This window comes from Coffea arabica, chromosome 2e, assembly GCF_036785885.1.
Source record: "Coffea arabica cultivar ET-39 chromosome 2e, Coffea Arabica ET-39 HiFi, whole genome shotgun sequence".
Lineage (NCBI taxonomy): Eukaryota > Viridiplantae > Streptophyta > Magnoliopsida > Gentianales > Rubiaceae > Coffea > Coffea arabica.
This window is the reverse complement of record NC_092313.1, coordinates 16052990-16074819: the sequence shown is the minus strand read 5'-3', so window position 1 is coordinate 16074819 and position 21830 is coordinate 16052990. Positions and strand designations below refer to the sequence as shown.

The 21830-nt window shown below is 35.7% G+C and overlaps 3 protein-coding genes and 1 non-coding gene across 5 annotated transcripts; 2 read left to right on the top strand and 2 right to left on the bottom strand.

Moving 5' to 3' along the window:
• Window positions 1-697: 697 nt before the first annotated feature.
• LOC140037207 (uncharacterized) lies at window positions 698-2719 on the top strand. The gene is made up of 4 exons (XM_072081394.1): window positions 698-1349; window positions 1835-1972; window positions 2072-2213; window positions 2287-2719. The coding sequence occupies exons 1-4, from the start codon at window positions 700-702 to the stop codon at window positions 2485-2487; spliced, it is 1131 nt and encodes a 376-aa protein (XP_071937495.1). The 5' UTR covers window positions 698-699; the 3' UTR covers window positions 2488-2719.
• A 4356-nt stretch (window positions 2720-7075) lies between these two features.
• Window positions 7076-7147, bottom strand: TRNAP-CGG (transfer RNA proline (anticodon CGG)). The gene has a single exon. It is a non-coding gene; the product is annotated as a tRNA-Pro (tRNA).
• A 99-nt stretch (window positions 7148-7246) lies between these two features.
• LOC113731223 (uncharacterized) lies at window positions 7247-8545 on the top strand. Its single transcript, XM_027256366.2, has 3 exons — window positions 7247-7862; window positions 7952-8158; window positions 8256-8545. The coding sequence occupies exons 1-3, from the start codon at window positions 7344-7346 to the stop codon at window positions 8319-8321; spliced, it is 792 nt and encodes a 263-aa protein (XP_027112167.1). The 5' UTR covers window positions 7247-7343; the 3' UTR covers window positions 8322-8545.
• Window positions 8546-8823: 278 nt separating this feature from the next.
• On the bottom strand, window positions 8824-14947 carry LOC140004271 (protein DETOXIFICATION 46, chloroplastic-like). 2 transcript variants are annotated; one of them, XM_072079288.1, is made up of 14 exons: window positions 14203-14945; window positions 13951-14045; window positions 13680-13788; window positions 13523-13578; window positions 13083-13138; window positions 11777-11915; window positions 11513-11650; window positions 11363-11431; window positions 11149-11259; window positions 10802-10930; window positions 10260-10337; window positions 9671-9742; window positions 9368-9430; window positions 8824-9270 (listed from the first exon to the last, which is right to left on the bottom strand). In XM_072079288.1, exons 1-14 carry the CDS (start codon window positions 14681-14683, stop codon window positions 9169-9171), a joined length of 1698 nt encoding a protein of 565 aa, XP_071935389.1. In that variant the 5' UTR covers window positions 14684-14945; the 3' UTR covers window positions 8824-9168. The 2 variants fall into 2 exon arrangements, with proteins under 2 accessions (XP_071935389.1, XP_071935390.1); XM_072079289.1 differs by lacking the exon at window positions 10260-10337 and having other exon boundaries at window positions 14203-14947.
• Between the last annotated feature and the right edge of the window lie 6883 nt (window positions 14948-21830).

Below are 21830 nucleotides of genomic sequence, written 5' to 3'. Positions count from 1 at the left end.
TCACGAATGATGTCATATGTGCAACTCTTCCTAATTTATACCCTTCAAATTTTTATCACCTATTTTTTCTAAATTATACACTAAATTTTTTTTAACTGTAATACCTTTTATATTTGGGTAAGTTATACTACTATTAAAATAAGGGTTACCCATTTACATGTTTCTTCAAATGACGAGATAAATTCGATTAAGAAACAGACAACCTAGATATTGATTACATGACATTCGCTACATTAATAGTAGCAATTTTGAAAAATTAAACATTCTCTAGTGCATGATATTTACAATTGTGTCTAGTATCAAGTTTGGTATTTATACGCCCAGAAAAAAAAGGTTTGGTATTTATTATTTTTATATATTCTTACAAGCTATTGTTAGGGTGAAAAAAATGTGCAAGAAATTACCAGATCCTAAAAATAGTACGAGTGAATTATTTTACTATTTGGTTAACAAAAAGTCTTTGAACTTTTTAAGGTACACAAGATACTCTCCAGAGTCCAGTGCTCTCTCTCTCTCTCTTCTCTGGTTCATTCTTTCTGGCTTTCTGTATATTAGTATTTGCGAGCCTCGAGATTATACCTATCAACTTGTACGTCTTCCCACCTCTTTTCCTCTCATTGGTACTAAATCAAAAATGGCTCGCTTTTGATCATTTCCAAATCTTTCTCTCGTCTCTTCTTCTTCTTCTTCTTCTTAACCATGGCTGCAGCTCCCAAGCGTCTCAATCCTCAAGCTCCTGAATACATGCCCTTATTCAACGCCTCGTCCATCACTGCTCACTTAAATAATCTTTCGTTAATACACGGACCAAGCTCCTCCCCCATACCACCGCCGCCTGCCTTCCCAACTTCCTGCATACCTTTTCTTCATCCAAATCAGCCAGCTTTCCATCTTCCGCCTTACATCCACAATGAACCCTTTTACACTGACTCCTTTCTTCTACACCAATCTAGTTACTTCCCTCTTCCTCCACCACCACCACAGGATGATGCTGATATAGATGTCTCACCAATTTCACCACCGGCGGCGTCTTCTCCTCTTGCAACAAGTGAGCCAGTAAGAAGGGGTCCAAGAGTTATCACTCATAAACAGTATTATGAGCCAAAGTTTTCCAGGGCGAGACCTGGAAGAGGTGGCTCTTGGCTAAATGGTAGGGGAAGAGGAGGAGGGTCTCGAAGAAGAGGAAGCTCTAGGGAATGGCTGAGAAGAAGAGGATCTAGTCCTTCTATGCTTGAAGAAAGGAGAGGCTACCAGAGCAGGATTTATGTAGAGAAGCATGGCACCTTACCACTTAGAAGCTATGAAAAGAAAACTACTGTCATGATCAAGAATATACCTAATGAATACACGTACTAGTACTACTGAACTCCTTTGCTCACTCTACTTTGAGTATTAAACTCTTTCATTTATTCCCCTCATTTAATACTTAACATCAGGCCGAAAGTTAGATCGCTGAAGGTGGCTGTTAGTATTAGAACTTGAAGATTCGGCAATTTAATGCCACTGTACCAAGTTTTATAAAGTGATGTGTTTCTTGCTGCTCCACTTTCTATTCTGTGTCTCTTTTTCCCTTTTTTGGGTCAAAATTCTATTCTGTGTATCTTGCTTACATGCAGTTAACATTTTGTTTGTTTTTCTTTTTGGGGTAATATCTGTCTGTTGCTTGTTTTAATTACTAGTTCGTCACTTCAGTGGGAAGGCAAAACGGGGTCTGACATTAGGATTGGAGTACTAATTCTGTATGCTTGAAAGAAGCTTCTGTTTCTTATTCTTTACTTATCAGTTGGATTGTCTACCTCGTACATCTAATAGCTTCGGCAACTGAAATCTGTAGTCGGTGGATGCTTGTGGAGTTCATGGACAAGCATTGCATGCTGGAGAATAGAAAGACTGAGCAGGGGATTACGTCTATAGAAGCTGGACAAGAACCTCTTTCAGCTTATGATTTCCTGTACTTGCCCATTGATTTCGGGTAAGCCTCTATACCTTCTCCTCTGGGCTTTCTGTGTCCTTTAAGTTTGCAATTTCAAATGAACTAGCGACATAATCTTTATTTTGGTGGGTTTTGTAGAACTGGAAAGAACAAAGGCTATGCATTTGTGAACTTCACTGAACCACAAGCTGTATGGAAATTTTTCAAAGAATGTGACTCTACAAAATGGGATTTCAAGGATTCTCCCAAGACCAGAAAAATTGTCTGTGCAAGTATCCAGGTAAGTATCTAGGCACTGTTTTCTCTTTTTTAACTTGGCCTCGGTTTTGTACCTAAGTTATACTATTGATCAGGGTAAAGAAGCACTAGTTAGACATTTCCAGAAGACTGATTTCGAATGTGAATCAGACGAATTCCTACCCTTGTGCTTCAGCCCACCTAGGGATGGTTCCGGGGATTCGGTCAAACTCACCCCTATTGGAAATGTTGGAGGGAGATCTCTCAGCAACGGCTCTGGACGCTATCACCAAACCAAGCATCGCTTCCTCGTTTGAGTTTCATCGTTTGGTTACCCGGAGCAAACCAAGCATGCATCAAGTGTTCTTTTACGTTGAGTAGAAGATTTCTTCTCCTCCACTGCAGTCTTGCGTACCCTTTTTTATCTTTTCCAGTTGTGGTGCCCTGCTGACAATGCAAACTCGTTGTCTGGTGCTTACTGCTTAGACCTTACATCTGTTTTGCTAGTTGGAGTGGTCGTCGCAGTCTTCAAAAAGACTTGAAATTTTAGAGTGGTCAATTAGGGTTTTCAATGTTTGTAACAAAAGAGGGTGGATCCTGGCACCTGAATCTCAGGTTAGCATTTAGGTCAGGTGATTGGTTCCACCCTATGTTAGGCTTGTGATATGAAGTATGATGCTGTTGGATATGGTGCATCTTTTATATAAACACTGCGAGATGTAACAAATAAAAGCTGCAAAACTCCAAGCCTCTGCAGCCTTATTTATAGTTTTAGCACGTATAATTCAGTTTTCTGTTTATGGATATTTCACTTTTTAGTTAGGTGAGGCAGGTAAGTGTTGCCATTCGATTCAAGGTTTTTGTGTCTGACACTACTCATTCAATTCAACAAAAAGCTAGTTTTGTTTTTTGCACAATCACAAAATGTTCTTGTTTGGTTTAGCTTTTGATTTTCTGTTCTCATTTACATTTGGATTGGGACTACACATCTCCAGGACGATCAAATGGTTTGGGGTCTTTTTGCTAGAATTCCCAGGTCTTCCAACAGTGGTTGATAGACATTCCGAACTGTCCAGAAAATGAACTTTTGGCACCATCTATCTTTAACAAATTTTGATGTTGATGATATCTTTCTAAGCTCTGCGGTTAACCTTTCAAGTCATATCACTTCAACCAACTGCAAAATCAGCGTTTTTGGTGGCAGCTCGTCTTGGTTTAGGCTTTAGAGAAGAGTGGAGACGTTACATGTAGCCTTTGCAAGTTGTTCTGCGTATTCACAGGGGATAATTTCATAAACCTCCCTTAAGATTTTTAACAATTTCATTCAGCTCCCTTGAGGTTTTGAAAATTTACACATACCTCCCTTGTTATTTGAAATGACAATATTGCCCTTAACTATTTTAATGAAATTCTCTTGTTTTGTATGCTTATATTTAGCATGACTTTTCAAAAAAAATTTTCATTTTTTTCATTTTTTTGCCAATAAAATTATAGAACTACCACTATTACTTCTAATTTATATTATAATCAAATGTCGAACTATTGATTTTTTTACGAGTTAATTTTACATGCAATCTAATATTTTTGTTGATCTTTGGTTTCTATTTTTTGGTATTAAAATAAAAAAATCCAAAATCACTGCTAAATTATGATAATCCTACTATTCAAAAAATTCATAAACTCTAAATAAATTATTTCAACATTTTCTTTTCTATCTTATAAAACTAAATCCATAATAAAATACCATCAAAAGTATCCTATCATAGTGATAAATTATTATTATAGTTATTTATCAAATAATAGGTATGCACATAAAAAATTTGACACCTTTTCTTTATAATTATACTAGATAATCTTATAGTTATATAGAAAAGTAAATTAAAACTCTTCACACAACGGCATTTTTGGGTATTTATTTAAAAATTTGATCAAGTCAATATTATTTGAAGGTTTTGTTACTAAAACTATCACGTTAAAAGAGGTAAGTGTAGTTTTTTAAACCTCACGAGAGCCCAGTGAAATTGTCAGAAACTCCCTCCCCCGAAATTATCCATATTCACAGCTTAAGCTGATTTCTGTTTATCATCATTGCTACTCCGCACACATATGAAATGAAAATGAAAAGTTAAAAAATTATTACACATCTTTCTTGTAAGTACTACTATTACAAAATGGATTTGGTGGTTCACGTCATCAAGATTTGACGGTAGTGTGTTCTCTTTCTCTCTCAACCTCTCTTCGGGAGCGGAGGGAGGCCAGGGAGGATGACTTTCCGGACAATGAATTTACTCCTGTGTAGTACAAGTTTGAATTTAATTTTGCCAGCACGTTTCTTGATTTAAAAAAAATTAACCAATATTCAATATGGTAGTTTCAAAAGAAAAACCAATATTTGGTATGGTAAAACTGTATATGCATCTTGATACACGAAAAATACATGTTTGCTTTTAGTTAACGTGTGATTGATTATACGAGTTTTTCTCCTACTAGAATAATCATAGAATTTATAGGTGAAAAGAGGAGTAGTATATCTTACTTAGATTTTGCTGCCTCTAGGGAAATGATTACCGCGGTTAGTAGGTTGCCGGAACCAGTCCCAAAACACGCACAGATGCGTGTACTCACAGTACTTACAGTAACATGTACTTGCAGTATATCTTTATAAATTAATAACCTTGAAACAGTACAAATTCTATTAATTTAAAGAGTTATTAATTAATTGATAAATTAATAATTTATTAATTTTATTGAGTGTCCTTACAATTCAAAAAAACACTCACTTAATCAATTAAAATTTTATTTTATTTTACAAAAATATAAATGATTCTTCTATTACTAAAAGAAGGCTGAAAGTTTATAAAGTACAAATCAATCCATATCAACCAGATTTGCAAGAATAATTTAATTCTAGTAATGTACATAACTGATATCATTTTCCTATTGTCCAAAATTTAGGAATACTAAACGAGAGATGTCCACCACTATTTTATTAAATGCATGCAATGAATAATCAAATTAATAATATTATATATATATAAATGACAAGAAAATATTCTTATAATAAACAAACACAAAATTTTCTTATATATCTCATTGTTAAACTACATCTTCCTATTTGAAAGGTGTTCATAAATAACTGATCAAATACATAAAAGTATTATGTGACTATAGTAGAGAGCATCCCAAAGACTTATATTTTGGAAAAATATGATATGTAATTTCCGTGAATTATTAATTTATGATATGAATGAGATAGAAGGCTTATGTAAAGTTTTCAAAAAAATTTATTATCTCATTATTTTATCTTGATTATTAATTTAGGCCTTGTTTGGATTGCGGTTTTCCATTGGAAAATTACGTCGTTTTCCGTGATCACATTTCCCTATTACATTTTTTTCTCACATACATCAAATCGCTACAGTAATTTTTCCATGAAAAATCATGAAATAATAGAGGTTTTAATATATGGAACATTAATTTATAGAGGTTTTACTGTACTTCTATTGATTTGTTAACTTACCATTCTTGCGACGGAAAAAGAAGGCCTTGCTTGGATTGAAGGTTTTCGTCGGAAAATATTATCGTTTTCCGTGATCACATTTCCCTATCACCTTTTTCCCTCACATATATCAAATCGCTACAGTAATTTTTCCATGAAAAATGACGGAAAATGCAATCCAAACACAACCGAAGATTTAATTAATCCCAAAACTTTCTTAAGCCTTGACGAACTTGTATCATCTTAATTTGACACCACATGGCATTTTTCGATGGAATAATTATTGGTTCAGAAAAATCTATATATTATGGATCCATGCTCAAGTACAATTCCACTATTGGGACCTAGCAAAACTCCTTTAACTCTTTAAGCGTTAGAAGTTGTGTTGTGTAGTTTGTTTACCTGGCCTTGTCATGGTTAGAAAGAAAGCAAGCCATATTTTCATCATGCACCCCATTACCATGAACAGTAGCTGCCACTTGAGTCTGAAAGGTTCATCGGCTTCGTTTCCTTCCTAAATGCCCTGAGATAATTCGCTTTCAAAAAATTGTTGGACATGCAAGCTCAATGGATTACTTACCTTTTAAACGTTCAGCTTTACTTAATCATCCTTCTAAATCTAAAGTTCTATAAAACGATGCAAAATATATTAGAACTAGGACCGGGAGTTTCATTTGGAATAGTCAACAAATTGGACGAGAATTTCTTTTCACTTCACGCCAAAATAAAAAAAAAATCCTAATTAATGTACAAGAAACTAAAAGAGAAATAGTTGTCATCAAGTGATTAAAAGAGAATTGTTACCTGTGTGTTTTCAGATAGAAATGCTTAAGAGGCAGAGGAGAGGAAGAACAAAGGGATATCCTGTTGACGGCGAATTTATGCGACTCATTAATTCTTCTTGATTTTCTAAAAACTTGATCGGACATGCATGCTTTTAGGAATATCGATCATATATATTGCCATTATACTTGAAATTGGTTGTTCCCTAGCTTAAAAAAGAGTTTTCCCAGAATTAAAAGCAAGAGGAAAGATCCGGCATGGTAGAATGGTTTTTAAGTCTTTTGACCACAAAGTGAAATTTTTGTCTATTTGGCATCAAGTAATTTTTTCAATAGATAACTATTTTGTAGTATTTCTCCAAGACATCTAGACAAATGTTTCTGTTAAATTAAAAGTAGAAGACGAAAGGCAAATGTTCTGACCGTTTCTTCTTCAGGAAGAATTTAGTGAAAGCGTACAGGAAGTGAATTCAATGTCGTGAAGTAAGGTGGATCATGGTCATGTCACATAAACAGTTTGGCTCTTCTTTCTTCCCATGAAGTGATGACGTAAAAATTTGATTTAACAAAAAAAAAAATTCACTCACTTTAGCTCGAGAAAGAATACAATCAAGCAAGTGATCAGGGGTGTTGCGAGAATCGAACTCGCGACCTCTCGCACCCGAAGCGAGAATCATACCACTAGACCAAACACCCGTCACTTATAAGGTAACTACCATCAAACCTGAAAATAATTAGAAGGAATCAGACGCCCTTTCTTTCTCGAGCAATAAAACAAAATCAATTTGGTAAATGAAAGATAAGGATAATAGTCAAAGTGTACAGTTCTAAGTGTATCTCATCGTCGTCAGTCATCGCCGGTCTCCACTTCTCTTCCGTTGGCCCCGGCCTAATGTTACTCCACCGTATACTCCTCCGGCCCACGCCTCTTCCCTGTTTCCCGCTCTTGCAAAAATCGGTTACCCTCGAGAAAACGACATCGCTCTCCACCACTTCCATGTCCTCCTTCCCAACTCTCTCACCTCGCTTCCTTCCGTTCTCTCGTTCATGGTTCTGCGCTCGATTTTGCTCCGAAGGTCTCCTAGAAGTGCCGAAAGACGTGGAAAGCAGCAGCCCGTACGATGACGAAATTGAGAGTGAGGATGGAGATATTGGAGCTGAAACATCACAAGTAGCATTGGATTCTGCAAGGGGTCTAGACAGGGTTTTGGAGGCGGGAACGGATAAAGAACTGAAGCGTAATGCAAGTGCTAAATTGCCGAATTTGAGTGTGAAAGAGAAGAAAGAATTGGCTTCCTATGCGCAGAGTCTTGGGAAAAAGCTCAAATCTCAGCAGGTGGGGAAGTCTGGGGTTTCTCATACCGTTGTCATGGCTCTAATTGAAACACTTGAAGCCAATGAGCTTCTCAAGGTACGCCAAATTTGTAAAATTTATGATACCGTGTGTCGTTTCTCTATGCTGAAAAATATGGGCATAACCGATGTCTGTCTTGATTACAGCTCAAAATACATAACACCTGTCCTGGGGAGCTAGATGAAGTTGTGCAGCAAATAGAGGAGGGTACTGGATCAGTGGTTGTTGGTCGGATTGGTAGGACTGCGATCCTCTACAGGCCTAGCCTAACCAAATTGAAGGTGGAAGAGAAGAAAAAACGGTCTCGTAGCAGACTTCTTGTGAAGAAGCAACCAACTCTGAGACAAATCCAGGTTTTCTCAGCTTGTGTGACAGACATACTCTGATAGTTGTTGCCGTAACGGTAGCCGTAGCATAGAGATGTTCATCCTTTCTCTTTGACAAATGCAGAACAAAAGTCAACGACCAAGACAATCCACTCGTGGCCGCCGAGGAAGTGGCAGAGCTTCAGGTTAGAATTTTACTTCTGCTAAACTTCGTTTGAAGCCGCCGGAGAATTAGTACCGTGAGTGGGCTGGGAAAACACAACTCATATTACTTGTCCGAAGAGATTGTGCCGTAACACTACTACTACGTTACTATATAGGCTTAGTGCATTATTCATTCAGCTGATAAAATTCATACATGCGATTCTGGAAGTTCTCTTGTTGACTTTTAAAGAATTTTGAGCTTTAGATTGAGCTGTCAGCATTTTATGCAAGCCTGTTATACTAACCACCTCATCCTCCGTTAAAGGGAAATTTTGACAAATAACAAAAGGTTGTTCAAGGGGAAAAGCATGCTGTGTCAAATCTACGAGGAAGGAAAGAAATAAACTTATGGCTATGGGTTTTCGCGTGTCGGTTTTTATTTGGTCAAAAGCAAATTCAGGAGAATTTCAGCACTCAAATGCGAAAAGAAAATTTTATGTTGCAACTGAAGAAACGCCATTGAAACTCAGGACTCGCCCCCAAAAAAATAAAACAAAAATGTGTTTCAAGCATTTTCATTTTTTTTATGTTGGAAAGAATGACACAAGGAATCATCATTTACATTGGAGGAAACTACTACAATTTGTATTGATGCTAAATACAGCACCATACAACCTAGAATCTAACGGTGCCTGAAGACCCGGCAACATCTTTGTTTTTTTTTTTTTTTTTGTGGATAAAAGAGCTGGCTCCTACGCTGCTTTGATAGAATACTGTACTCCATCTTGAACAGAAGTCTCCATTTCGGTAGTAGTCTTGTAAATGCAGCTACTCCTAAGGCAGCAAAAGATTAAAAAGCTATCTAATGGATCTTTTATCTTTAGGCTCTGAAACTACGCTGCTTTTTGCTTCTCCAGCTGGTAACCGGTCAGATCTTCTGAGTGAAGTAGCCCATTCGGCGAAGTGAGACGCCGTAGAGCAATAGAAAATCGTGACTGCAGATATATATATATAGGCAGTAATAAAGCTATCAGACAAACCCTGATGAAGGTAAATCAACATTAGGCACAAATAAAAGTATACGCCATTTACCCATTGAAATGCAACAAGAGCAAACCAGCACCCAGGCAAGCCATATCCTCTGCTGCTAAACACCTGGTAAAGAAGGAAGCATGCATTAATAATCCACACCAAGCGCTTAGTGGTTCGAGAAAATTAATTCTATCTACTCTTTAGCTTCAAGGACATGAAATTTCACATCTAAGTTTGTTATTTTATTTTATTTTTTTAAAAAAAAAAAGTGCTTCCACACACATGTACATGCACACACACACACACATTTTGTATAGAGATCATAAAACTGAGAACAAGAAAGTAAAAATCGAGTATGCATACCAGCAGAAGAAGAGAACCTAGACAGAAGATTGTGCTCATCGATGAACTAATAAATTTCAAATCCCGCCCAGCCTACAAGAAGTTAATGAGAATATTGATGTTAGATGAGTTTCCGATACATCAGTTCTCAATTTGTATATCTACAACAATATGGCTATAGGGGAAAAATATGGAGGGGGGGAAAATACTAATTAACACATTTAGTACATGGTAAGGCAGGCAACAACTAATGAAGATGAAGCATGAATTTCAAGTGTTGAAGATTCACTCGAGTCCAGCAGCGAAAGATGCCATCACACAAATACTCTTGGTGTGATAGTAGCTAATGAAATAACACGAGATGCCCCAACCCATTGCCACCATCCCCCCTCTTCAACTTCTCCATTTGCAGCTCTACAAAATTCTTGACCCTTGCCTTCACTTTTCTTCAAGGGAATCAGAGGACAGTCTAATGTTACAGGTTAATTTTAATTCCTGATCTGAAGTCTCATTCTCTTATTGAGAAGGAAGCTCCTGGACAAGCAATACAAAGACTACAAAACAAATTTTAATGAAAAAGGTTCTGTTGCTATGATGCATTGATACTTACTAACAATGTTCCCTCAAGGCTGTGCGTACTGGGTGTCACACAGAGTGCAAGAAAGTACGGAATCAGCACTTTGTGCATCTGCAGTCACAGAAGCCCAATTAGGATCCTTGTTGGTGACAACAGCACCATTTTACAGAATATCAACAGCATTTCTTAAACTGTTTGACTCTCTGATTCAGGTATCTATAAATTCAGTTATCAAGGCAAAGAGTAGAATAACAGAATTAAAACTTTGTACACTAGTCCATTCTCTAGTTTGTAATATTAAAAGTTCTCAACAATCATAGCATTAGAACTTATAACAAGCCAAGATTGTGGCCTAACCAAACTATACCCAATGCCAATATCTCAATATTGACTTCTTGGAAAAACTTATTGGGTTGTAGGAAAGGACTTGCCCCCCAGTAAACTCATAAGCCATATGATGCTTGTTAAGCATACGACTGCATAAAAATCAACCTAAAAGCACCCAGACAAAAAAAATCACTAATAAATCACCAAAGGTATCTGAACTGAAAGTAACCAAAAACAAGAATACCGACCTCCTTTATGACAAGAGGATCGTGTGAAAAAAGCTTGGGGAACAACCAGGGAATTGATGTTCCAATAGATCCAAGTATAAATCCACTTAAAGCTCCAATAATCACCAGTGACTTGAATAGCATCCGAGCCTGCTTGACACCTTAATAAATTAAAGTCCTACAACTACATTACTGAATGAAAGAACATAAATTCTGTAGTGCATCTCCAGAACCAAAAACTTTTCTTATTTTTCTCTAGGAAACCTGAAAGTATATGCAAACAACGTAATTGACATTTGGAGGAAGTTTACAAAGTCTTGCAGCAAGGACAAGAATACTATGAAGGGAACAGGAAAGAAGTGGACAACCTTTAACAAGCTTCGATTAGCTCCATATATCAGCTCAGGCATAAATGACTGGGCAGTCTGAGAAAGAGGTTCACCCCATACGGCACACATGCAGTAGAGTTGTATCATGACCTAAAATGAAATACAGGATTAAATAACCTAAGAACCAAGCACTTAGGTAATTGACACTCCAAATATAAAAAGCTCACGAGACCAAGATTCAAACTAAACTTACCTGATGAGCTGCAACTGTTTGCGTACTCATTGACGCAGCGAAATATACAAGAAGGGAGTAAAATAGCACCTAAACGCATTTCCCATCAGATGCACATTTTTATAATAAGAACAGGAAATTAGCACAAAAATGCAACTCAAGCTCACCAACCTTTGACATCATTGTTACAAACACTGGAGCTGCAAGCATAAGTATCTGCACAAGTTCATTAGATGATGGAATTGACATGGTAAAACCATTATATCCCTTATCATTGAGAGCTTTAATCATCATATAACCAGCAACAACCTAAAAGCAATGTCCAGTAAGGAAAAACATAAATTAAATCTGCTAGTAGAAGAAGAAAATCACAATAAATCACAATCTTCATGGGATTATGAAACCAAGTAGTGTGAAAATAGTTGCTGGTCATACTTGTGAAACCATTGTTGCCCAAGCTGCGCCAGCAATACCATATTGGAAGAATCTGCATAAAACTATGTCACCAATGCCATTAATTACACTGGCAGCAGCCAGAGCCTTTAATGGTCCCCACGAGTCTTTCATGCCTAGGCTGATGGCAAAGAACAGATGAAATGTGCACAATGACTATCTTGAATGGGAAATAAGAATATAGCTTCCCAGTAAAACAACAAAGGAACAGAAAATATTAGTCAAAGTGCAAAAGTCAAGACTACATCATCAAATTCCACAATTCCAAGTACAGCAATGGAGGAAATTCCACAATTAGGAACAACACTACTCATTCAATTCATATAAATAGATATGTGTATTGCAACTTTTGCAGAGGCTTTTAGTCAGTCTATATATCATCCTTTCCCACTAAAAATAGTCTGGATCCTTTTTAAAGGCCCAACTTTAGCAGTCATGCAGCTTGAGAACCATTGCAATGGATCACCATGTTCATTACAGTTATGGAGCACTACGATGTTCACATGACTTCAAACAAAACCCTGTAGATCATGAACTTTATGCGCCATTTCCCTTTTTGATTACATCTCATTAAAAGATCGCATCTGAATTACAATATGAATAGTGAAATGTCTATCTTTAGGCTGACTTAGGCAGAGGAAAGGTAGATTATTTGCTTACTTCTTTGGTAGTCTCTGAAATAAAAGATCAGTCCTAATTATTCCTCACAAAACCAACTGTATCCACTAGAATATTGGAAAAACTTGTAAGCTGGTGAATATTTCATTCCAGCAGAAGGAAACTCATACAATCAACAACGGCCAGATTCATTGCCTCCACTAGAGAACTATTCATAGACAACACATTTCTGGAAAAACTAGTCAAAATTTGAATGTGCAGAAGTTCTTCGAAGACAATTTTTGCAAATAATAAGAAAGGCGTGTTTCTTATGTGGAAAACTCAGAGGATTGCAATAACCAAACATGAGATACTATAACAACTAAAAAGATCTTAAACTTTTGTTGTGGAGTTATGGCAACTGAACAGCTAGTACACAGAGATCAGAAAAGTTGCATCCGATAAATCAAGCAAACCACTTCGTCACTTGTTACAGACTAACAAAGCAAATAAAAAAGCATTGAAGTATAACATAAATAGAAGCACTGTATACAAAATCGCATTACCACAACATGCATTCAGACACCACTGCTTTTTCTGCTTCTTAAAAAAACCAATAAAGCTACATTTTTGAGACTGAAACTCTTGTTCAGCTCTGAAAAGAAGTTGTACAAACAGAAAAGTTGGGCACCTTGCACTCTGAGCAACCCATCCAACCAGTATTGCCGGCCAGGCTAAGCCTCGAATCTGTGAACAGAAATATATAGGTTCAATTGAAATGAAACTGAAAAATCATCCACAGGGTAAAAGGCTCAAATTCATTCCTGTTCAGTGAGAAATAAGTGGACTCTTGACTCCCTTGTCAAACGTAGTAAAATCTTTTCCCCAGCACCAAGGCATAAATGGCAATTTTACTGTCAAAGAGCATTAGATAAAGTCACCTAGACATGCATTCTCTGAGAACTAGTCGTGAAGAAGCACAAACGTAAATGTGAAGAACACAAATGATTCAGAAGTTAATATTAAAAACTCCTAGAGAAGAAATAAATATAGATATAGGCAGTTACGAATAGCATGTCACAATCAGTAAAACCTCATTAGGTGCAGGAAAGGATTAACTTAAATGCTAACCTGAACATAAGTGTTTGCTGCAGCAATGATATCAGCATTTCTTGCCCCCGTAAAAACTGAAAATGCAATATCAGCAAAATAATGGGGCCACATATGAATTAGATACATGATGCAAATCCTTCATTGCTTAACCCAGAGAGAGAGAGAGATGACTCACCAGTTAATGCCCAGGGGCCAAATAATCTCATGAATATAAGCATAGAAACACCACAAACCAACCCAATAAAGAGCAAGATGGATATCTGATGCTGCACTTCCTCTTTATCCTGCAGAAGACGCAGTTTTAACACCATATATGTAAAACATTTCCATTAAGCTATATTTGATTCTCTATCAGGGTTTGAATTGTTTCCTAATGAAATTAAGCTAATGAATAACCAAACAGAACCTTGTTATTAAGTGGGAATAGTCATAATGAAGAAACTAACCCGCCTGGCAAGGGAAGTAGCAACCAAATTGGAAGTAGCAATTGAAAGGAACATGAAAACATAGCTAGTATTATCAATAAATACGGTTCCAGGACCTGCCAACAGATTCAAAACCGACCATTAGAACAAGAACAAAATAGTAGTATAATTCCAGCGAAGCAGTATCTTATTTTCTATTTCCCTTTTCTTTTCTTAGGGAGCCAGGTGTGTGGGGCTGGGGATGAGGAGGGGGGGGGGGGTTTAACCGGGTACCTAAAGCGGCGAGTTCAATGGAGCTTCCTTGACCAACAACGGCAGTATCAATGAGACTCATCAGGGGCCCACATAGCCACAAACCAACGGCTGGCCCCGAGAACTTGACGATTTCTACCATTTGATTCCATAGGCTGTCGTCAGCCGAAAATTCCTCTCTTTTATTAGACTCTAAACTTTCTTCCACTCCTCCTTCTTCTTGTTCTTCTATTGAAGAAACTGTAGCTGCACTTTCTGAACTCCCTGATGAAGTTTCCGATTCGATATGGTGGGCCGGACTAATGCAAGACGGTATAACTCTATTGCAGCAATCCCTTGGGCGGTTCCGGATAGGGATTCCTGCGGCCGCTGATATCTGAGCCGGAGAAGGATGTGTGGGAAGGGATAAATGGGATTGAACAAGAAAAGAATCTTTCAGGAATTTAGGATTTTGAAGAAAGAGGATGTGGGAATGCTGAGGAAAGGTTTTGGAGCAATACATAATGTTTTGTGATTCTGTCGTCCAAAGTTGCGGGAGAATGGAGATGGTATAAATGGGAGAATGGATTTTATGAAATGGAATGAGGTGAAACTGTGAAAGTTGTGTGGAGTTGCAGCAAGCCTGCTGGCAATGAGGTTTTTGGTTTGGGGATGAGCCCTGTGGCAACTGGGAAGTGGGAGATATTTGCGGCTGCCAAAATTCTCCGACCTCTCTCACGCAACTGCTGCTAACTTCTACTCCACGACCAACCAACAACGATTAATGTATTGCTTTTTTCTCCCTCTTTTTGTGGGTTCGTCCGACTTGGGATGTAAGCGAGTCGAGCCACTATCGAGTAGCTTGGTCAACGACCTGGTTTGAACTCGATCAAACTGAGTTCGAGTCGAGTCTCGAGCTACTCGAATATACTTCGAGTCAGGAATTTGCGTCTTGTGGCTTGACGAGCTATTCGTCGAACCGGATATATTTAATTAATATATATATATAATTTAAATAATATATATGTATTATAATTATAAAATGACTGTTATGGGTATAATTTGTATTGAATTTACAAGTGTACATTTTCCGAGTCGAGTCAAAAAGTTTGATTTTTAGGCTCTCGAGATTAAAAGAATTTCCTCGAGTCAAGCCTTGCGTTGTGATTTTTAGGCTCGACCGAGTTGGAGCCGAGTACGAGTCTAGTTACATATAGGTCGAGTCGAGCTCGAGTATAACAATACTCGAGCTCGACTATACTCGAGCCAAGTCGAACTTGAGTATTGTTATACTCGAGCTCGACTTGGCTCAAGTATATCCCTAGTCCGAATTAAGTGTTTTTTGAGTGTTTTTAAAATATTTTACTGCAACGATGTATATGAAAATCTGTTTACTATAAATATTTTTTGTGATGTTTTTGAAAGTATTTCTGAAATATATTTTAAGATATTTTTAAAATTTTAAAAGTTTTGTAATATTTTTAAAAATTTACCACAATTACCTACCAGCGTTGCCACCCCCTCCCTTCGTCCTTCTCTTTCTTCCTCCTTCATCTCTTTCCTTCTCCATTTCTTTCCTCCCCTTCTCCCTTCCCCTCTCTATCCTCGTCACACCTCACCCTCCCCTTTCCCCCGGATCTGACCGAGGCCAAGTCGAAACCTTTGGTCATGACATCTTGCGATCTGGTCGCAGCTAGATCATAGCCTTTGGTCGATATCAGATTTAGGGGGGGGGAAGGGAAGGGGTGGAGTGAGGCTGGAAAAAGGACGGGAAGGGAGAAAGGGAGTAAGAGGAAAGAGAAAAATGAAGGGGATGGTGATAGTGGTGGATGGCGGTGATAGATGGAAGAGAAAGATAGTGTATATTTTATTTTTTAAATTTTTTGTATATTTGGAGTTACTTTTTATATATTTGTATGGATGTGGTATTTTTAGAATTATTTTTGATTGTATATTACTCTAAAATTGTATATGAAATTTTTTTTTTGAGTTTTTTTTCTATTTTTTCATTTGTCTTGTATCTTTTTTTCCCCCTTGAATAATAAGTAGTATTGTGTTCTAAAATTCAAAATAAAAAACATAATGATTGATTGAAACGATGTTCATCAAGGTGGTAGGATATTAGGATGTGAGAATAAAATACCCACCTTAATTGTAAGGTAACACAAATTAATACTCTTGTAAATTACTCTGTTGTTTATACTCCGTTTGGATTCGAAGTTTTTTGAAAAACAATTTTTTCATCTACAATCTATATCTATATGTATTGTAGAGTGGGTTTTTTGCAGAAACTCTCTCAATGGCTTCCAAACTTTTCATTTTTTTCTATATTTTTGTATTAATTTTAATATATAAAATCTAATTAAAAACTTTAAAATAGTGGGTTATAACTAATCATATCATTAGTCAAATTTAAAATTTAAAACTTTCCCACTATCTCCTCCATAAACCGTTTACAGTTTATTATTTATACTTTAAATCCTTTTTACTCCTTAATTAAATAAAATACATTTGTCAAGCCAAAATTCTCAAGAATAATTGATTAGTCTCATTTTAAAATTATTCACCCTATTATATCTTTATCACTTTAACCCCTTTTATTCCTTCATTAAAGAGGATTAATTTATCTAGCCAAATCCTTGAGATAATGTGATTAGTCCTATTTTTAAGTTATTAACCCAATTATTTCTTTATCGCTTTCCTTCTGAGTACAATAATCATTTGTCAATAGGTCTTTTTTTTTAAGTTTTAAAATTGAATGTTGAAATTATACTCTAACATTAAATTGGAGTATGTAAATAACAATTATGACATTTTATTTGCAATTAGAATAAACTCAATAGCAATATCGTGCAAGCATCTAGATGACTTTTCATTGAGCACATGTACAACAAAAAATGCATGTAAAGAAAAATTTATGTATGAATTTTAAATTAATAAAGGTGTATTTAGAAGGTTGCTTTTGGTGGTATTTTAGCAAAATTTTGATAAAAAGGTTGTATTTCACCAAATTTACATTCGAAAGTTTATTTTTTCCCGATGATTGCAATTCTAGCTTTTTATTTGATTAAAAACACTTAAAAAATGAGGCAGCAACTTGGAAAAATAATTCTAACCTTTTATATGTCCAAAAACACCTAAAAAGTGAGATAATGAATCATAAATAGTGAAAGGATTAGAAAGATAGAACTGTAGGGTTAGGGAAGGTAAATATTAGGGGGCAGTTATCAAATTTGATGATTCATGTGAGTCTGGATAAATTATAATTAGGTTAATCTATATATTCCTACTTAGTTAATGGTTCAAAATAAACGAGTAGTCAATGAATATAGTTTTATATGGGTTTGGATTATCCAATCACTCATTCACGGCCCACTACTAAATTTTATTTACTTTTTTATCCACATTTTGTTTAGTAACAAAATAGTAAATCATATCAACATATCAAGTTAATAATCAATTTTTACCTAAAGAAAGAGAAAAAATATAAAAAATTGCTGAAAGGAGCCTAAAATGATCATCATAGCGAGTTTCAAATTTTGTCACTGTACGAGAATCTAAAAATAATTTAGATATTAATGCAAACAATCAATTAACATTCATGAAATTTATTAAACTTTTATGAAAGGAATGGAGGAAGTTGGATAAATTTTAAAAAATGAAATAATAGAAATTAAAGAAGAGGAAAAACGATGAATATATCTTTGCAAAAATTAGAATATAATTATTAGAGTAAATTAGATTTACCCACTAATGATTGAGTTTGAATCTACGTCTAATTTAATTAAGTCAAAATAAGTGATCCAAACCTATCAATTTCATACCCACTAATTAATGGGTTAAATTGGTCACTCATTTGAATCCAATTAAAATTACACACACAAACTCATTTGTTAATAGGCGAGCCAAGTAAATAGGTTACCATTTACATTTATAAATAGATGAAAATAATGGTAGAATAGGAGACAAGTGGGCTGTAAAATTGGATAGGAGATATGATAATTGGGTGGGAGCGAGATAGATCAAAGAGAAAATAAGATTTGATAAAACGAGAAAGGATTGTAGGGATACAAAAAAAATTAATAGGATGTGAAGGATCGACGAAAGTTTGTAAGGATGTGAGAAAGTTAAATTTAAAAGTGGCACGAAGGGGGAGAATATGAGAGAAAGGGGTAATAATAGTGTTTGACCATATTTTGCCTCCTTCTCATGTAAACCCGTGCATAGTACGGGGTAAAATACTAGTGTTACAGTAATACACAAACAAAAATAATTATAAAAACATCATATCCATACAATATATCAAAAACAATTCCAAATATACAAAAAAATACACAATTACCCATCACTCTCCACTACTACGGCCACCACCTTACCGTCACCATCCCTACACCCACAACCCTCTCTCCTCCTCCTTTTTTCCTCCTCTTATCTCTTCTTTTCCTTATGCTTCCTTCTTTCTTCTTTCCCTTTCCCCATCCCCCAATTTTCTTCCCCTCAATTGACCGCAACCTTCCTAGTCACGATCAAATCTGATCGCAACCAAAAGCCGCGACCAAGACAGTCGTGGTTAGAGTGGTGGCTAAAGTCGCAGCCAGCACCCGCGAGCAGGAGAGGGGTTTGGGATTGGGGGGAATAAGAGAAAGGGGAGAAAGGAGAAGAGAGAGGAAAGAGGGAGGAGGATGAGGGGGAGGAAATAGAGGGGAGGAGGAGAGGAAAAGAAAGCAGAGAGGGGGAGGAAAAGGGAGGGATAGTAGTGGGTCGTGTAAAATTTTTAAAAAAATATCCCAAAAAAATTGTAAATTATAAAAATACTCAAAAATATATTTTAAAAGTATTTCTAAAAATAATCCAAAAATCATCTACAGTAAAAGTTTTTTATATGCACAACTACAGTAAAGTTTTTGAAAAACACCTCAAAAAACAGTTAATCCAAACAGAACCATCAAGGTAGACAAGAATCAAAATGGGGAGAAGCAAAAATTACAACTCTTTTTGGATTGCAGATCTTTTGACGAAAAAATTCAATATATATTTCAACACTTTTGTATAAGGTGGCGCACGTAGAATACAAAAATAATTGAAAAAAACAACAACATAATGGAAAATTTCATTTAGAAAACAATGTTTTTAAAAAATAAAATTGTGGATAACTCGTTTCCAAATAGACTTGAATAAGGGAAGCACTTTATCAAGCACCACTAGAAAAATATTAGAAAAAAAATACTCAATTTAGACCAGCTTCTGTGGCAATTTTACAAAGACTTGGGCTAGTGAGTTTAATTCTCCGCCACGATGGATGTTTTGCTAGTTCTTTTTCTTGGATTTCTTTTGCTTTTGAGGAATAGTGGATGAGCAGTTTAAAAGCCAAAAAGGGGGGAAAAACGGTTATATTGGCCTTTGATTGGCTTACCATGATTTCACCAGTCTGGCAGTCTGAGCCTCACACTAAACTATCATGTGTGGGAAATTGATTTCTTTATGAGGATGCAAATTGATTTCTTTAAAAGCAAATCATGATCACTAAACTATATTGGCCTTTAATGACACGTGATTTGATCAACTATCCCTAATAAAAAAAATTATAACAGAATTAGTTTTAGTAATTAAATAACCATAATTTAATCGTGTACGATTTGATGCATTTGACATAGTCTAAAAAAAAAGATAAAGAAAAAACAACGTGATGCACGAAGTTAAAGTACGTGTGACACTTGGGAACCAATAATGCCTTCAAACTTGTTACTCCACAATAATCAAATAACACGGAAAGTAGGCTGGTGGAGTCGGGACAAAGACATGTTTGTGTTTGATGAAACAGCTGGCGACAGTCCTAACTAGTCATTGTCGCTGATATGGACATGCTTTTTGGGCGAAATTCGTTGACGGTATTGCGTAGTGTACTGTGGTACTCTGCGTATTCATCGACGGTGGGTTTGGTTTCTCAGCGGCACAGGAATAAAGTAGTTGAACTCGTCGGCTTTGACGGCCAATTTTAAGCTTTTTTTTAAAGACTTTTAATCATTCCATTTGGACGAAATAAAATGCGTAAAAGTGCACGCACCATTAGTCAAAAGACCTTGGGGGAAAAAACTCATCAGACCTTCAAAATTCATCAAATAAAACTAATCAAAATTTGTTGAATGGCTGAGGATAAAAAATCATAGCGATGGTGAAATAGGTCAAATATGATGATTTTTTGTTTCCATTATATCTTTTCACTAATAATGCATACCTTTCATGTGTTTTATTCCATCAAAATTGAGTGATTAAATGTCAATGTCTATTACATTGAGTGATATTAATTGCCCTGAATTGATAAAAAATTGAAATTAAGAGATGAAACATATTTTCTCTGAAATAACAGGGATCAAATTGGTCCAATTCCCAAACAATAGGATTGAAAAGTTATGCTTTGTTTGGATTGCATTTTTTTTTAGAAAAATTACTGTAACAATTTAATATATGTGAATTGAAAAAAAGACTGAAAAATGTGTCTGTGAAAAATGTAAAAAAATTGCAATCCAGACAAAAATTGCAATCCAAACACATTTTTTCCCTTCTTTTGTTCCCGTTTGGCGTCTATAGTCAATGGAGTAACACACTATCTGATAGGCTGCAATACTGTGACAAATATTTGAAGAGGTCATTGTAATTTAGGCCTTGTTTGGATTGCAATTTTTCGTCGGAAAATTACGTCATTTTCCGTGATCACATTTCCCTATTACCTTTTTCCCTCACATACATCAAATCGCTACAGTAATTTTCCCATGAAAAATCATGGAAAATGCAATCCAAACACAACCTTAACCTTTCAAACGCTAAAGACTAAAGTTGATTTAAAAGCCCAAGTTGGCGTCTTCGTGACTCCGCTCTTTTATGAAGATTTCAAAGGCTTGTTGGTTTTTACAACCACATTATTTTTTCTTATTTTGGAGAAAATTGAGGTTTAGTCTTAAGTAAGGCAATGATGAATAGACCCTGTTTGGATTGCTGTTTTCAATAATTTTTATAGAAATTTGTACTTAATGATTTGATGTTTGCTAAATAAAAAGGTTATTAAAAAATATGTTCACGAAACTTATAAACATTTTTTAGAAAAAAATTGTAATTCAAATAAGGCTTTTTGGGGGGTTTTTTGCGGGTCAACTTCATGGTTTTAATTTATAATTTAAGGATTCGTCTATTTGGTATTGACACATAATACAAAGTAGGTCGTTCTTATTTTTATAAAAAAAAGGTAAATTTCTTTGCAAAAATGTTACAATTTAGTAATTTTGCGAGTGAGTGATAATTTAAAAACTTGAACTGTGAGTTCAATCTTTTTCTACTTATCATGTGCTCTCCATGCAACCAAATATATTTAAAAAACTATTAAATTAAGATGACTATTCAAATTGAAAAGACATTTGTGCCACATTAGATAACTCATGATAACAATTCCTAGTCGATCAAACACAACGTAACAAGGTTTTTCTACGTTTAGTTTCTAATAAAATTTTGTAGTAACGACGAAGCCAAGCATATCCACATCGCGGCGCTACTTTCAGCACTTGGAAGCAAAATCTTGGATCAGAGTTGAAGCAACAAGAAAGAGAACAAACATATTATTTTAATAAGAGGATTCCAATAATTGTTCTAATTCTTAAGTAGTGTTTGGAACTAAGAAA

Bases quoted from the DNA above. Each gene is read 5' to 3' on its own strand.
- LOC140037207 (XM_072081394.1), top strand. From the start codon at position 700: ATGGCTGCAGCTCCCAAGCGTCTCAATCCTCAAGCTCCTGAATACATG. The intron at 1,350-1,834 runs GTACTAGTACTA...TGAAATCTGTAG, and splicing joins AATATACCTAATGAATACAC to TCGGTGGATGCTTGTGGAGT. The intron at 2,214-2,286 runs GTAAGTATCTAG...ACTATTGATCAG, and splicing joins TTGTCTGTGCAAGTATCCAG to GGTAAAGAAGCACTAGTTAG.
- LOC113731223 (XM_027256366.2), top strand. From the start codon at position 7,344: ATGTTACTCCACCGTATACTCCTCCGGCCCACGCCTCTTCCCTGTTTC. The intron at 7,863-7,951 runs GTACGCCAAATT...TCTTGATTACAG, and splicing joins AAGCCAATGAGCTTCTCAAG to CTCAAAATACATAACACCTG. The intron at 8,159-8,255 runs GTTTTCTCAGCT...TGACAAATGCAG, and splicing joins CAACTCTGAGACAAATCCAG to AACAAAAGTCAACGACCAAG.
- LOC140004271 (XM_072079288.1), bottom strand. From the start codon at position 14,683: ATGTATTGCTCCAAAACCTTTCCTCAGCATTCCCACATCCTCTTTCTT. The intron at 11,260-11,362 runs GTAAGTTTAGTT...ATTTCATTTTAG, and splicing joins AAACAGTTGCAGCTCATCAG to GTCATGATACAACTCTACTG. The intron at 10,931-11,148 runs GTTGTCCACTTC...GGTGTCAAGCAG, and splicing joins CTAATCGAAGCTTGTTAAAG to GCTCGGATGCTATTCAAGTC.